Genomic DNA, 13382 nt, shown 5'->3' with positions numbered 1-13382 from the left:
CATCACGTGAATACCCCTTCCTCCCGACACCTCAGCCTGACGTGACATCTAGCAGCAACTCAACTACCTTCATCCGGCCCACGGGCTGGTTATATACTACTATCTCGTACTGCCTAACCTGATATCCAGAACTTTTGAAGCCGGCGACACAGTACCCTCTGCTTTTTTTTCCCTTGCCTGATACGATCTCCTCTAGCATCCCATATTGACGCGCCCGATGGTGGAACCATCGTGACTGTTCGTCGTGCTCGGTCGCAAGTTGACGTCGAGATTTCGATTTTACTACTCAGAACCTTTGAAGTTGCAGCCTCTATCGTATACCCCTCTCTGAGGCTGGGGAAACCTATCCATGTGATCCTCACCCGGAGGTCGCTATTGACTTGCCTAGAGCGGGGTGGATGGAGGTCCATCAAATCGCCGAAACACGAAACAAACCCACAACGCAAGGACTTCTAGAGTTCGGAGTTTAACCTTTGCTTACTGAAAGAACACTGGTTTGCCCCTAATATTGTCCTGACACCGTTGGCCATCGCTGCACCACACAAAGCCTGGGCTGATAGCCGGTACTCACTGGTCTGAGAGTCCCAAGCGAACATATTGATTAGGATTGGGCTCGGAGTGATCAGCTTCGGGCATGGCTTGATTCTGAAAGATCGAGACAAGATTTTTGGCAATCTTCCTCGCCTTATTTAGCCGTGGTGCGGTACCTGTCCTCTCTTCTTTGGAGGGACTTGTACGAAGCAATGTCCATCTACTGTAAAACCATCAGCCAATCCGGCGAAGCAGTGATTCTGACTTCGGATTCCGATCGAGCAAAAGCACGGTTGGGGAAACCGGAGCTGTGAAAATCGCAACCCTCAGCGATCAAGCGTCCCAGACACCTGTCACAGGGAGCAAAACATCACTCACAAGGGAATCAGAATGGGGGATAGCCCCTGGACCATGGTGCCATCTCATCGACTACTGCACATGCTCCCCACACCGTGATGCAAGGAATATCCTGCTTGTGACCAGAGGCGGCAAATGATTGGATGGAGCTTGTGTTTCCAAGCCAAGGCCGTTACTTGGAAGAAAAGGCAATGCTTGGGTCTTATTCAATACGTAGATAGATGAGTCTATGGGCTATCCAGTGATCCCATTCAGACTTGCAGTCGGAGAACCGGCAAGTCCGATACCAAAACCTTGGCCCGACTTGGCCATAGGAATGAGGCTCCGCCAGGGCGACTAACTTGGCCGGCCTTGTGTTCGTGCTCGTGCTCGTGGCTCGAAATACCTACTCGGAGAGTCAGCGACATGCGTCCAGCGCAAGCAAAAAGCTGAGCTGAACTGAACTGACCTAACCTGACCTGAACCAGGCCTAAATAGAGCAGTTGGGGCTGTCGTTCAGAACTCCGTTGTAGAGCCGCATCCGCGCACCCGACTCGCCCACCCACCATTTTCTTTCTAACGATGATCAAGCCCAACTCGTTGAATTCCCTATTCACACGAGCTGGAGAACCTGTAGTCAGGTATAATTTGGACTTGAACCTTTCTTACTACAAGAATGCAAGAATGCAAGAATTGGTGCGTCCATCCCAAGTCCCTTTCTCACATTGACAGAACCCGGAAAAAAGCTCCTCCGACCTCCCCTCTCCCCCCCAAACCCCAAAAGAACTTCCCAAGAAGAAGCGCGGACACGAGAATCGGCTCCACTCACTTGCGACTACTACCTACGTCCTTTATCAACTTACGCCTTCAACACCCTGTCTTTCTACGAGCGAAAGCCAGATGCTGCTGGCGACTTTCCTATGGCTGGGTCCCGTAGGAGTCCGTCACTGAAAGACCAGTGGAACGCCGACCCAGACCGCGATCATCGTGATCGTGATCGGGACAGGCGTAGAGGTCGAGGACCAAACCAAAACCGGGGTCGCGCTCGCTATCGCGACAGAGGGCGTCACTCGCGTGGTAGTGACCGTCGCTATGACTTTCACGGAAGGTCGCCTCCTCCACGCGCCTCCCGCTTTGGGCCCGATTCGTCTCACGATTCGACCGGGTTTGCCTCCCAACGCTCTCCACCGCGTGGCTCACCTGGCGCTTCCCCTGGATTCCATGGACCTCAACGTTCAAATAATACACGACCGCCATCCTCTACCGATCGGAACGCCCATTCAGTCGAATCTCTAGATAAAGACAACCAGGGTCCTCGACGAGCAGACTCCCCGTTCGGACCACCATCAAAACGCCAAAGAACACGGAGTCCATCGCCCCGTGGTCCGCGTGCGCCATTCGCCAACCGACGATCTTCATACAGCAAACATAGTGACAGACGCGATCGAAGCCCCCCTTTTCGAGGACGAGGTCGGGGATTCTCAGGTCGCGGTGCCCCTAGAGGACGCTCTCCACGTCGAGGTCGCGATCGCCGAGGAGCTGACCGTCGTCGTTCGGACATCCCAAGACACGGCCAATCAAAGTCCCCCCGTGCGCGACAGAGGCTTTCACCCATCACCTAACAGACGTTCTCGCTCACATAGTGACGGTTACAGTGATCGAGACTCTCGATATCGTTCTCGGTCTTTATCGAGGAACTCGGTTCGTTCTTCTGGGTCACGGGGCTCTGTATCTCCTTTCAATCCACGTCCCGAAGAACAAATGAATTCAACCCGATTCAATAAACCCGGCCATAATGATACGACCCGGTCTCCCTCCCCCTCACGCCCTATTTCAAGTTATGACTCTGGAAATGTAAGCGGCCCTGGAGATGGACCAGCCAACGTGCGCGATGCACTTCCTCTACATGGAATGCGAGGGTCAGATGTCCACAAGCAGTATCCACGGTCATCTCGACAACATCTGGATACACGGCAATACTCAAAGTCCCCACAATACGCAACACCGACAACCTCTCATCGGGGCTCACCTCCACCCGGCTCCCCATATCGCAGCGGACGAGGAGGTCGCAATGGTGAACAGTCTGGATATTCAGGTCACGGGTCAGTCGGATCTTACCCAATCTATCACACTATCTTAGAAATGAACTCAACTAACCTCACATGCACGTTTAGTCACACATCTCCTTACCGACAAGACAATTACTATTCGAAAAATGGTGACCAGGGGGAACCATATGATCACAGGCACGGTGCCTTTGATAACCCACCGAATCCCTCCTCCCAACACCCCCAGGGTACACCATCCTTCCGTGGAAACTACTCTAGCTCTCGCGGGAACCACGCCCATCAGGGTCCCGACCGTCGTTTCTCGGGCTCGGGTCCCTCTTCGAGCAACAACAACATCAATAGATCTTCACATATGGATGACAAAAACCAATTCAATAATTCACAATGGACAGCCCCGGGGCCCCGTGGCCGCGCTGGGCAAGACAGCCCGAGAATGGGACACAACTACCGATCCCAAACCCCTTCCACACGGCCTCCATCTGCCAGCGATCCACAATCTCCAAGGGCAGTGGATAGTGGTAAACATCTCCGACCTGCTCCCAAGGCATTCTCAAGAGAAGAGGATCATGCCCCGCCAGGACCCGAAGGCGATGGTGCACGAAACATGCCTCCGCCTGCCCGTGATGCGCCACCCACAAGCCCAGCAGAGAACCGTGGAAAAATCAGCTTCACCTTCAAAGCCAAGAGCACACCGGCGCCTGCTCCCAAGCCAGTTCCTGACCTTGCACAGCGTATGCAAGTCCGCGAACCGCCACCCCGTGCTCTTCCTCTATCCGAAGTACCTTCCCCTCGCAATCGTTTGACGAATGGGCCATTGCCCAAATTCAAACCTGAACCACGTTTTGATCGCTTTGATCGAGACCGCGGGCGGGATCGGGGACGGGATCGTGGTCGAGACCGCGGACGAGATCGTGGACGAGACAGAGAACGAGATTTTGACCGACGAGATCCTCGAGATCACAGAGACCCCAGAGATCACAGAGACCCCCGAGATACCCACGGCCGAAGAGATGATCGTCGATTTGACCAGCGTCGTGATCGCGGAAGGGGAGATCGACGCCCAGACTTCCGACAAGAGCGTCGCAGAGACTTTACTCCAGAGCCACCGAAGGAACTCCCACCGAAACAAACGAAGATTGTCCTACGCCCTAAGCCACGTCCCAAGCTGTCCGAGGAGTTTGCTAAAGCCGATTCTGTCTATTATCGCAAACCGGGCAACGAGTCCGTTATTGGCGCAGGCACGTACGGAAAGGTCTTCAAGGGAATACACGTGTATACCCAACGCAAGGTTGCATTGAAAAAGATCCGAATGGAAGGCGAAAAGGATGGATTCCCTGTGACAGCTGTGCGCGAGATCAAACTCCTCCAACATCTCCGAAATCACAATGTCGTGAGCCTTTTAGAGGTTATGGTTGAGAAAAACGAATGCTTTATGGTATTTGAATATCTCTCGCACGACCTCACTGGCCTGATCAATCATCCCACCTTCGCACTCACTGTCGCCCATAAGAAGGACCTGGCGAAACAATTGTTCGGAGGCCTGGACTATCTCCACCACCGAGGTGTCCTTCACCGTGATATCAAAGCCGCCAATATCCTCATCAGTAATCAGGGTCTCCTGAAATATGCAGACTTCGGTCTAGCTCGATTCTTTTCAAAGAGTCGACCACTGGATTACACTAACCGGGTGATCACTATCTGGTACCGTCCACCTGAGCTTCTCCTCGGTGAAACTCGCTATGGCCCCGCTGTCGATGTATGGAGTGCCGCATGTGTCTTTATTGAAATGTTCACGAAGAAGGCCGTATTCCCGGGCGAAGGAGGCGAGCTCAGCCAGCTCGAGAAACTTTACAATTGCTTGGGTACCCCGACCCGTGCCGACTGGCCGGACCTTGTCGAGATGCCCTGGTTTCAGCTGATGCGGCCAACCGAACGGAAGAAACGAGTCTTTGAGGATGTGTATCGGGAGATTTTATCTCCCGCTGCACTGGACCTGATTTCTCAAATCTTCCGATATGATCCAACAAAGCGACCGAGTGCGGAAGAAGTCCTCCAGCATCCCTACTTCATGTCTGAAGAACCCGCTCCACAACAAGCTCTCGAGTAAGTCTAAGTCTATTATCCCCTCTCTCCCACACCTCAAAATAAGTCACGGCACGATACTAACAAGCTACTTAGGCTGGAGCACATTGAAGGGGATTGGCACGAATTCGAATCCAAGGCTCTACGGAAGGAGGCCCGGCGCGCAGCCGAGTATCAAAGTCAAAAAGATCGTGAAAAACGCAAGGCCGATGCATCGGTGACGTCGAGCGATCGAGATTCCAAACGCGTCCGGGAGACTTAGTGCGGACAAGCAGAGCCGAGCAGAGCAGAGCAGAACAGTGGCCATGATGTTCATTTTGATTATTCTTCGCTTATAGCATGGGGCATTGGGTAAGGGGGAGGATTGCATTCACCTTCCTGGGAAGCGGGTGGAATGGCGGGTATGGCTTACTACGGGAGATATCAGGGCCTATTTATTGTGACATATTGCCCACAAATTTATGAAAGAAAATATCTTTGTAATAATTCAATGAAAAGAAGTCGTGTACGGGATATGGCAGTGTATTTGTGGATCGGAAGAGTTTTCCAAGTTCGTATGGAGGGTGGGCTAGGTTGATTGGGTGGAGGTGCAAGTGTCAAGTGTCAAGGAAAATCGGGGATGGGAGATAGCTACCGCTGCAGGGGCCCGGGGGTATCAGAGCTAGAGCTAAGTAGTAGCTGTGAATACATGTTAGCAGGGTCTTTTATAGCAAAATGCCCATGTGTTTCGTTGTTCTTTCTGAGTGGGTTCATATCAGACTTTGCCAATCGACCTCACGCCCGACCAGCCAGTAGAAATGGAGGCGGTTGGGGCCTCGGATTACCAGAGAGCTCAAAGGGTATCATCATTTATAGGGAGAATGGAGTGGGATTGGAAGTGGAAGTGGAAGTGCAATGGATATGAATATTGGATTGAAGCTATTCAGGACGTACCCTACGACTAAAAGAAAATAACAAAGCAGTTAAGCAGTAAGCTTGTGTCTCGTCAATCAGGTCATCAACGTATCATGGGAAGCTGTAGAGCCCTCGTGATGATGGTTTTAGATGCGATTGTTAATCTCGACACACACATCGGAAACACCGGAGCAGGAGAGTAGGCGAAACACCGGTGTTGATTTGAGTTGGTGGTCTTGCGTGAAGAAGAAAAGAAAAAGAAGAAGGAAAAAAGAAAACGGGGGCTTTTCAGCGGTCGTCGGGAAAAAAGACGGTGCGGGCAGTCAGGCGAGACTCAACCTGATTGGCTGATCAAGCAAAGATGGAGCTTCTTTCTCGAGTCTCCAATTCCACTCCATCTTCACTCGATCTTGACTCCCCTCTATTCACTCTACCTCCCACTTTCCCTCGACTACACCCCCTACTACACCTCTACTACACGAATTTCCTCCTCTTTACTATCTATTCAACATATTCTTACGCCTTACTCTTTCATCCCTCCTTCCTAAGATACCCCTCCCGCCACCTCATTCCACCACCTCCGCCCTCTCCATCCCGATCCGCCTCTTTTTCTGCGCCTACCTGTCGCACTAGACTACTCTCATACTGCACTGATTACCCAAAGCTGTTTGTTCTGCGCATCTCAACGTTTGCCCTGTCGTTCATTTCGTTTTCCCACCTCTTCCTCTCTCCCGGATGACCGCTCGTGTCCCGGGCCGTCTAACCCGCCGCCATGGATAATGCCAACCTGTGGACTCGTCGAGCAAAGTAAGTCTCATTGAAGCGATCGCCTAACCAGAATATGTCCCCCGAAAGACTCAAAGGAGCTAACGTCTTCTCTTTCAGCTCTTCCAAATTGTCCCTCTCCATGTCCGGGACGGACGGCAAGGACGGTGCCCGTGTCGACCTGCCCCGCTCATCCAAACGCTTCGGCCCTGACAGCTCCCACGGCCGCTCGAATCCCTTCAACGCCATATCCCCCATGTCCGCCGGTGTCTCCTCCCCGTCTACGAACGCCACCAACGCCTTTGGTCTGGGATCTGGCGCCTTTGCCTCCTTCGGCGCTCCCAAGACACCAGGCGGGAGTACCTCAGATGTGAAGACCCCGGGAGGAGAGAAGCGAGAGTTTTCCGGCGATCATGAAGAGGCTCTTCGGGCTAGGGAACTGGTTGCTGCCGCAGTATCCGGGTCCGGGTCCGTGTCCGGTGGTCCTGGCGAACATCCGCTCAAGTCGACCTGGATCGTCTGGTATCGGCCTCCTACACCGAAGTACTCCGACTATGAGAAGTCTACAGTACCGCTCGCGTCGATATCGTCGGTGGAGAGTTTCTGGGGCACTTATTCGCATCTTAAGCGGCCTTCTCTGCTTCCGACTGTGTCGGATTATCACATCTTCAAGAAGGGCATTCGTCCGGTGTGGGAAGATGAGGCTAACAAGCGGGGTGGCAAGTGGATTGTTCGATTGAAGAAGGGCGTCGCCGATCGGTACTGGGAGGATTTGCTGTTGGGGATGGTGGGTGATCAGTTTATGGAAGCCGGAGATGAAGTCTGCGGCGCTGTGCTGAGTGTTCGCGGTGGCGAGGACGTCTTGAGTGTCTGGACACGAAACGACGGTGGGCGGAACATCAAGATCAGGTATGTGCATGTGCATGTGCAGCAACATTTTCCTTCTTCCATGTCCATCTCTCGCGGAGCTAATTCTTTTCTTTTCCCCCCCAGAGAAACCATCAAGCGGCTGCTTGCATTCCCTCTGGACACCAACATAGTCTGGAAGAGCCATGACGATAGTATCGCCCAACGCTCCGCCATTGACCAGGCACGCCATGAAAAATCGACTGCAACCGGATCCACCCCTACTGGCCACCTAGGAACCGAACGACGACGCAACACCGGCCACGACGACTCGGACAAAGTCAAGGGCGTCACTCTGTCATGAACTCTTTTTCTTACATATCCTCGACCTTGGCCCTTGGGCCCTGTACAGTAAAGCCATTCCAAAGAAAAAAAGGAAAGGGAAAAAAAGAAACCATGCACAATTACTCATTGGGGCGCGTTTGGGTCTGGGGGACTGGACTGGTGGCGGGCATCGAGGCGAACTTGAACTTGAACTCAGCGGTTTGATTTGGGATTTTTATGTCTTGACTCTTGAGTGAACTTATTCATGTCGGGTTCCGTTTTTTCTCAAGTTTTTTTTATGTGCCTTCAAGCTCACGCGTGATGTTATTTCCTCTTCTCTTTTTTTCAGCTTTTCTATCTATGCGAAAAATGCCCGCATCTGCAGATGGCGCAGATGTCAGTGTCCATGATAGTTGCTAGCAAGTTAGCCTAGTTGCTAGTACATGTGGGGGATGGCTCCTAATTAACCATCCCTGACTCACATGTCAATGTACTTGATGATCTATATTGTACTACTAGTATCAACTGACTGGAATCAATAAATATCATAAATATCATAAACTACTCTCCTACTCCTACCCTCTCTCAATGCGGCAAAAAAGACCTTATCACTGACCGCCCACGATAAACCAACACGGCGAGTGGGAGACTCCAAATCCACCGCCAAATCCAATCCAATCCCCGCAAACAAAGAAATTTCTATAACTAGGTATTCAGGATGGGACCAATGCTGCGCATGGTCTTGGTCCTGTCATAGCTGAGGTCACCATCTGAATGCCTCTCTTTGACAGTTTTTCCAAAATCTTCGCCAGTCTGTCTCCGCATCGCCCGCGTCACCGTGACCCTCTGGCCGACGATCGCCAACGAACTCAGACCCAGCGCCGTCATCTGCCCTCACGACACGATCGCTCTCTCGCCCAGACTCGCGACGTTTCTGCTTCCCCGTCCCCGTCCAAAGGAATACCAAATCGGCAGAATCAGTTCTCTTTACTATCCGAAGACGAGGACGAGAACGAGAACGACCTGGACGAATCTCCGCGCGATACTGCTGCGCTCCCGCAGGTGTGTTAGCTTAGCAAGCTCCCCCAGCTTCGACTTTGCTTTGCTTTGCAAACTGTACAACCCTTGGCATTTCTGGAACCCTTTTCGCGCCATCCTATCCTTGGAGACCAAAACGATAACCCTTAGGGTAATATCCCTGTGTCGATTACTGTTCTTATCGCCGACAGTGCCGCTTTTTTTGCTTTTTTTGGCAGCTTCCCTTCTGGCTGGATCCGGGCTGATCTGATTTCCCGCCTTCCCTCAGAGCCCTCAGAGTTATGCGAATACTTTTTCCTCCCATCCTGGATCTACATCTACACTCAACCGTGGACAATTGCCACGGGCTTCGCAGTCTGTCATTGATTCCAGTGACCGGTAGATATGCCCTCTCACCACGGCCCCTCCAGCGAGCCAAAGCTGATTTCGATTTCGCGCCGCGCCAGCTCGGGTGACGCCTCGCAGATGTTAGCCAAAGATCAGAGCCGGAAGCCTCGTGAAGAGCAAAGAGAGGAGGATCGCTTACTTGGGGGTGGAAAATACCGGTATGTTGTACAATCGGTTTGGTATCGGGGGGGGAGGTTGAAGCTTTGGATGAAAGTTATTTGCTAACGAATGTGCTTCTTTTTTGACATAGTGATAGCAATGCTGTACGAATCCGTCCTGGTGAAGGGAGGAAGAGGATTGTTCCTGGGGTATGTTTTACATCTGCTCTACTCTGGAACTAGCATGAGCATGTTTCTGACTTGTGGACGACAGAGTTCAGCCGCATTCAAACCGGCGAACCACCTTAACCGAAATGGACGGGAAAGCGGCCCAGTTCGTGCCCAAGGCAAGACCCAGCCAACTGCATTACCCGAGAAGAATCGCCCTCGTCTAGATGAGCCATTCGATTTTGACCAGGCAACCCGTCCGAACAAACGGCCACGCAATAATGAACACGCCAGACCTCGTGATGCAATTGGGAAGAGGGCCACTCAGTTGTCTCTTCAAACTTCTCCCCAGCGTCGAGTTTCGCCTGTATCAAGTGAGACTTCAGGCAAAATAGAACGAAACGTCATACCACGCCAACAGGAAGAGTACCGTCAAGTGGAGGAATACATGAAAATGCACAGAAACCATCCTCGGAGTCGGCACAATCGACGCAGACCCAACCAGTCCGAAATTCCAGACGAAGTGTTCACCTCACAAGCTGCCAAAGAGAGACGTGCCGCAGTGGAACTTGCAGCGGATTTTTCTGAACGGGAGCACGTGCCGAAATTGAATGTCAGATCAAAATCGCCGCAGAGAGTTGCACATTCACGGGAAAGTCCCGATGTTTTACAAGGCGATATCACGATCCCAAGGTTACCGAAACCTACGACCACCAAACAAATATCAGGTCGCCAGAATCCGAATAATGAGCCGTCTCCGTCCCCGTCTCGAAAACGCTCGCCGAGTGATATCCAACCTACCGATTTCACCAGTTCCCCCATTCAAGGCTCTAAGAGGGCCAAGCGCAGTCACAAATTTTCCACTAGGTTTGAGGTTAAGTACCTTCGATTTGGCCCTTTCAAGAAGCAGCCCCATGCAGAGGAACCGCTGGTCTTTCATGTTGACCAGAATCAGGAGAAGATTCAGCTGGGTAGAATAATCTGCGACTCTGATGAACATGAAAATGCCAGTATCGAACTGCGCCGCATCATTGGGGCACTGTTGGGGGATAGTGAGAGTCATAAAATCCGCTTGAAGCTCGCTGTGAGATCTGAGCTCCCACATGACACGGTGGATATCGAATTCAAGACATTGCCAGAGAAAGAGAAATTCTCAGCTTTGGTCCGAGAAAAAAATCAACAAGATCCAAATCAAACCCTCTGTGTTTATGGACCGGGCTTTTGATCATTATGGAATCAAAATGGCAGAACTCAGCAGAGAACCCAAAATGTCTTTTATCGAAGCCGCCCCCTCTGAGCGCGAACGCACCCGGCAACCGCCTACCCGTCAAAAAATATCATCTACCCTACAGGGAGATAGCGAAGATCTCCGAGAGAAGACGGATCACATCAATAGGTACATTCGGTTCAATCTGAAATCGTCGAAATGAGCTGACAAAAAAACTAGGAACAAACTGGCTGAACCTCTCGCAAAGCGTGGCGTTGAGGACGATGCTTCGAAAATCCAGCGGGTCGAAAATGAAAAAGGAGAGGAAATTCCAGTTAAGAAGTTCCAACCAAAACCTGAAACAGAGAGACAGACACGTTCGACGGGCCGACGCTCGACTCGACTTTCTGATCTATTTAAAAACGACGACGACGGCAGCACCGACTTGTTCAGCAAGTATCCTCTCAAAGAAGACCCTTTCCGAAAGGAATGGAAGCAACCATTGGTATATCCTCAAAATGGAAAGAAGAAAGCCGAAGTCACGGTCGAAGACCGCGATCGACTGCGTGATGACGAATTCCTTAACGACAACCTGATCGCATTCTACATGCGCTTTTTGCAAGATCACATGGAACGAACGAATCCCGAGGCCGCGAAACAGGTCTACTTCTTCAACTCTTATTTCTACGATACGCTCACGAAGACACCTCGGGGTCAACGTGGAATCAACTATAGCGGCGTCGCGAAGTGGACACGAAACGTCAATCTGTTTGAGTATAATTACGTCGTTGTACCTATCAACCAGAGTGCGCATTGGTATGTTGCTATCATTTGTAACCTGCCGAAGCTACTGGGTGAAACCGAGGCAATTGAAGCCAAGCCCGACGTGGAAGAGTCTGCATCTTCCAACGACAAGAGTCCCCTCAACCAGACAGAAAGCGAAGTTCATGAAATCCTCGAATCGCCGGAACCCGAGGCTGGACAGAGCATGAACCAAGCAGGAAGATCAACGGAATCTCCAGCTTCGCAAAGTGCACGTGCTTGCCTTGCCTCTATGTCCCTTGAAAATGAGAGTGGGCCTGGAGCAACCGAAGACTCGTCAGGAGAACCGGGGAAAGAACCTCCACGAGAAGAGAAGCAAGCCAACGAGACCGAGACCGACAAGGGTACAGATTCGAAGGAACCCAGTTCTTCCGACGAATGGCCTGCAGAAGACGACCACCACACCCCGCCCCCCCAAGCTTTCCACAACTTCTCTAAAGTCGAAACCCACCGGTCCCACACCAGATCCTCTCCCCGCATCCCAAACCCCAACAACCAAAAAGAAAGGAAAAGGCGGCCAAAAATATGACCCGGACCAAACCACAATCATCACATTCGACTCACTCGACCTAGCCCGCTCACCCACAGTCCGAATACTGCGCGATTACATTTGCGAAGAATCCTCTTCCAAACGAGGAAAGGGCGTAGAACCAAAAGACATCAAAGGCATGCGAGCCCGTCAAATCCCGCTCCAGCCCAACTTTTCCGACTGCGGCCTCTATCTCCTGGCCTACCTGGAGAAATTCGTGCAAGACCCGGATCAATTTATCACGAAGCTCCTTCAGCGCGAAATGGATGAAAAGGATGACTGGCCTCCATTGGGCTCGGGTTTGCTTCGACAACGTCTTCGCGATTTCCTTGACCAGTTGTATCGAGAGCAGGAACGGGTCAAGGCAGGCAAGTGTGGTGCTGGTCCTGCTGGTCCGAAGCAGGAATTTCTCGCAGACCAACAACCAATCTCACATCTACTGGGCCCGTCAAGTTCCAGTGAAGCGGACGTTGAGAAAAAGGTCGACAAATCGCCAGAGAAAACTAAGACTGGTGATGGTTCTGAGAAAAAGGAGGCGAGCGAAAATCTTCCCGAGAAGTCTCGTCGCAGCGATTCGGAGAGTGACTCGGATGACAGTTCAACGGTAGACCAGCTTCAATTGGTACCTACAGGTACCGCCCCGACTGTGTCGATGACTATATCATCAGCGCCTTCTGGTAAAGATCGTTCCAAAAACGACTCGCGTCAGAAGAAAGATGAAGAAGTCGTCGAGGTACCAGACAGTCAAGAAGCGAAACGGGACCCTTCTCCCATCCCCTCCGAAGCTCAACCTCCAAAGACCGAGAAGAAGAAAGGGAAAGCAGACGAGCCTTCTAAAGGCAAGAAGTCTGATCTCAGCAAAAAGAACCCGACTCCCACTGTAGAGATCCAGATTCGGGCAACACCTCCTCCGCCCTCCAGCCCTGGAAAAGTAAGAAAGAGTCCTCGCGGGGAAGAGAGAAACGTTGATTTCATCCGATTCATTTTGAATCCCCCCCTTCTCTCTCTTCTTTCTCGTCAGCTTTCCTCGGTCCACGTTCGATGTCCTTTTTTAGTTTTTTATTTCCCTCTTCATTTATTTCACATGCATCACCGAATTTCAATTCGGTTCTGGATAGAGGTGTTGGTTAGCGACGACCTAACGTGTTTTCTTTTTTTGTTTGTTTCTGCTGTTTTCTTGGGATGCATGAGATAACCTTAGATACCAGCATCTTCAGCACAATACCATTTGTTTATTTCTATGCACTTATCTAGAGCTTCAAGTTCAACTTCATCCATCACTTCAA

The 13382-nt window shown here is 51.5% G+C and overlaps 3 protein-coding genes across 3 annotated transcripts; all 3 read left to right on the top strand.

Moving 5' to 3' along the window:
* Positions 1 to 1543: 1543 nt before the first annotated feature.
* N7481_002632 (putative protein kinase) lies at positions 1544 to 5280 on the top strand (the record flags this gene model as incomplete). The annotated part of the gene is made up of 6 exons (XM_057261851.1): positions 1544 to 1563; positions 1614 to 1800; positions 1843 to 2100; positions 2164 to 2969; positions 3042 to 5039; positions 5115 to 5280. 6 exons carry the CDS (start codon positions 1544 to 1546, stop codon positions 5278 to 5280), a joined length of 3435 nt encoding a protein of 1144 aa, XP_057126783.1.
* A 1404-nt stretch (positions 5281 to 6684) lies between these two features.
* N7481_002631 (eukaryotic translation initiation factor 4E) lies at positions 6685 to 7887 on the top strand (the record flags this gene model as incomplete). Its single annotated transcript, XM_057261850.1, has 2 exons — positions 6685 to 6719; positions 6798 to 7887. 2 exons carry the CDS (start codon positions 6685 to 6687, stop codon positions 7885 to 7887), a joined length of 1125 nt encoding a protein of 374 aa, XP_057126782.1.
* Positions 7888 to 8621: 734 nt separating this feature from the next.
* On the top strand, positions 8622 to 13350 carry N7481_002630 (uncharacterized protein; the record flags this gene model as incomplete). The annotated part of the gene is made up of 8 exons (XM_057261849.1): positions 8622 to 8913; positions 9268 to 9430; positions 9523 to 9580; positions 9645 to 10622; positions 10678 to 10934; positions 10986 to 11688; positions 11747 to 13112; positions 13298 to 13350. 8 exons carry the CDS (start codon positions 8622 to 8624, stop codon positions 13348 to 13350), a joined length of 3870 nt encoding a protein of 1289 aa, XP_057126781.1.
* Between the last annotated feature and the right edge of the window lie 32 nt (positions 13351 to 13382).

Source organism: Penicillium waksmanii, assembly GCF_028829765.1.
Source record: "Penicillium waksmanii strain IBT 27052 chromosome Unknown utg000002l:1.0-3326099.0:1.0-3328782.0, whole genome shotgun sequence".
NCBI classification, from domain to species: domain Eukaryota; kingdom Fungi; phylum Ascomycota; class Eurotiomycetes; order Eurotiales; family Aspergillaceae; genus Penicillium; species Penicillium waksmanii.
This window is presented reverse-complemented; position numbering and strand designations above follow the sequence as displayed.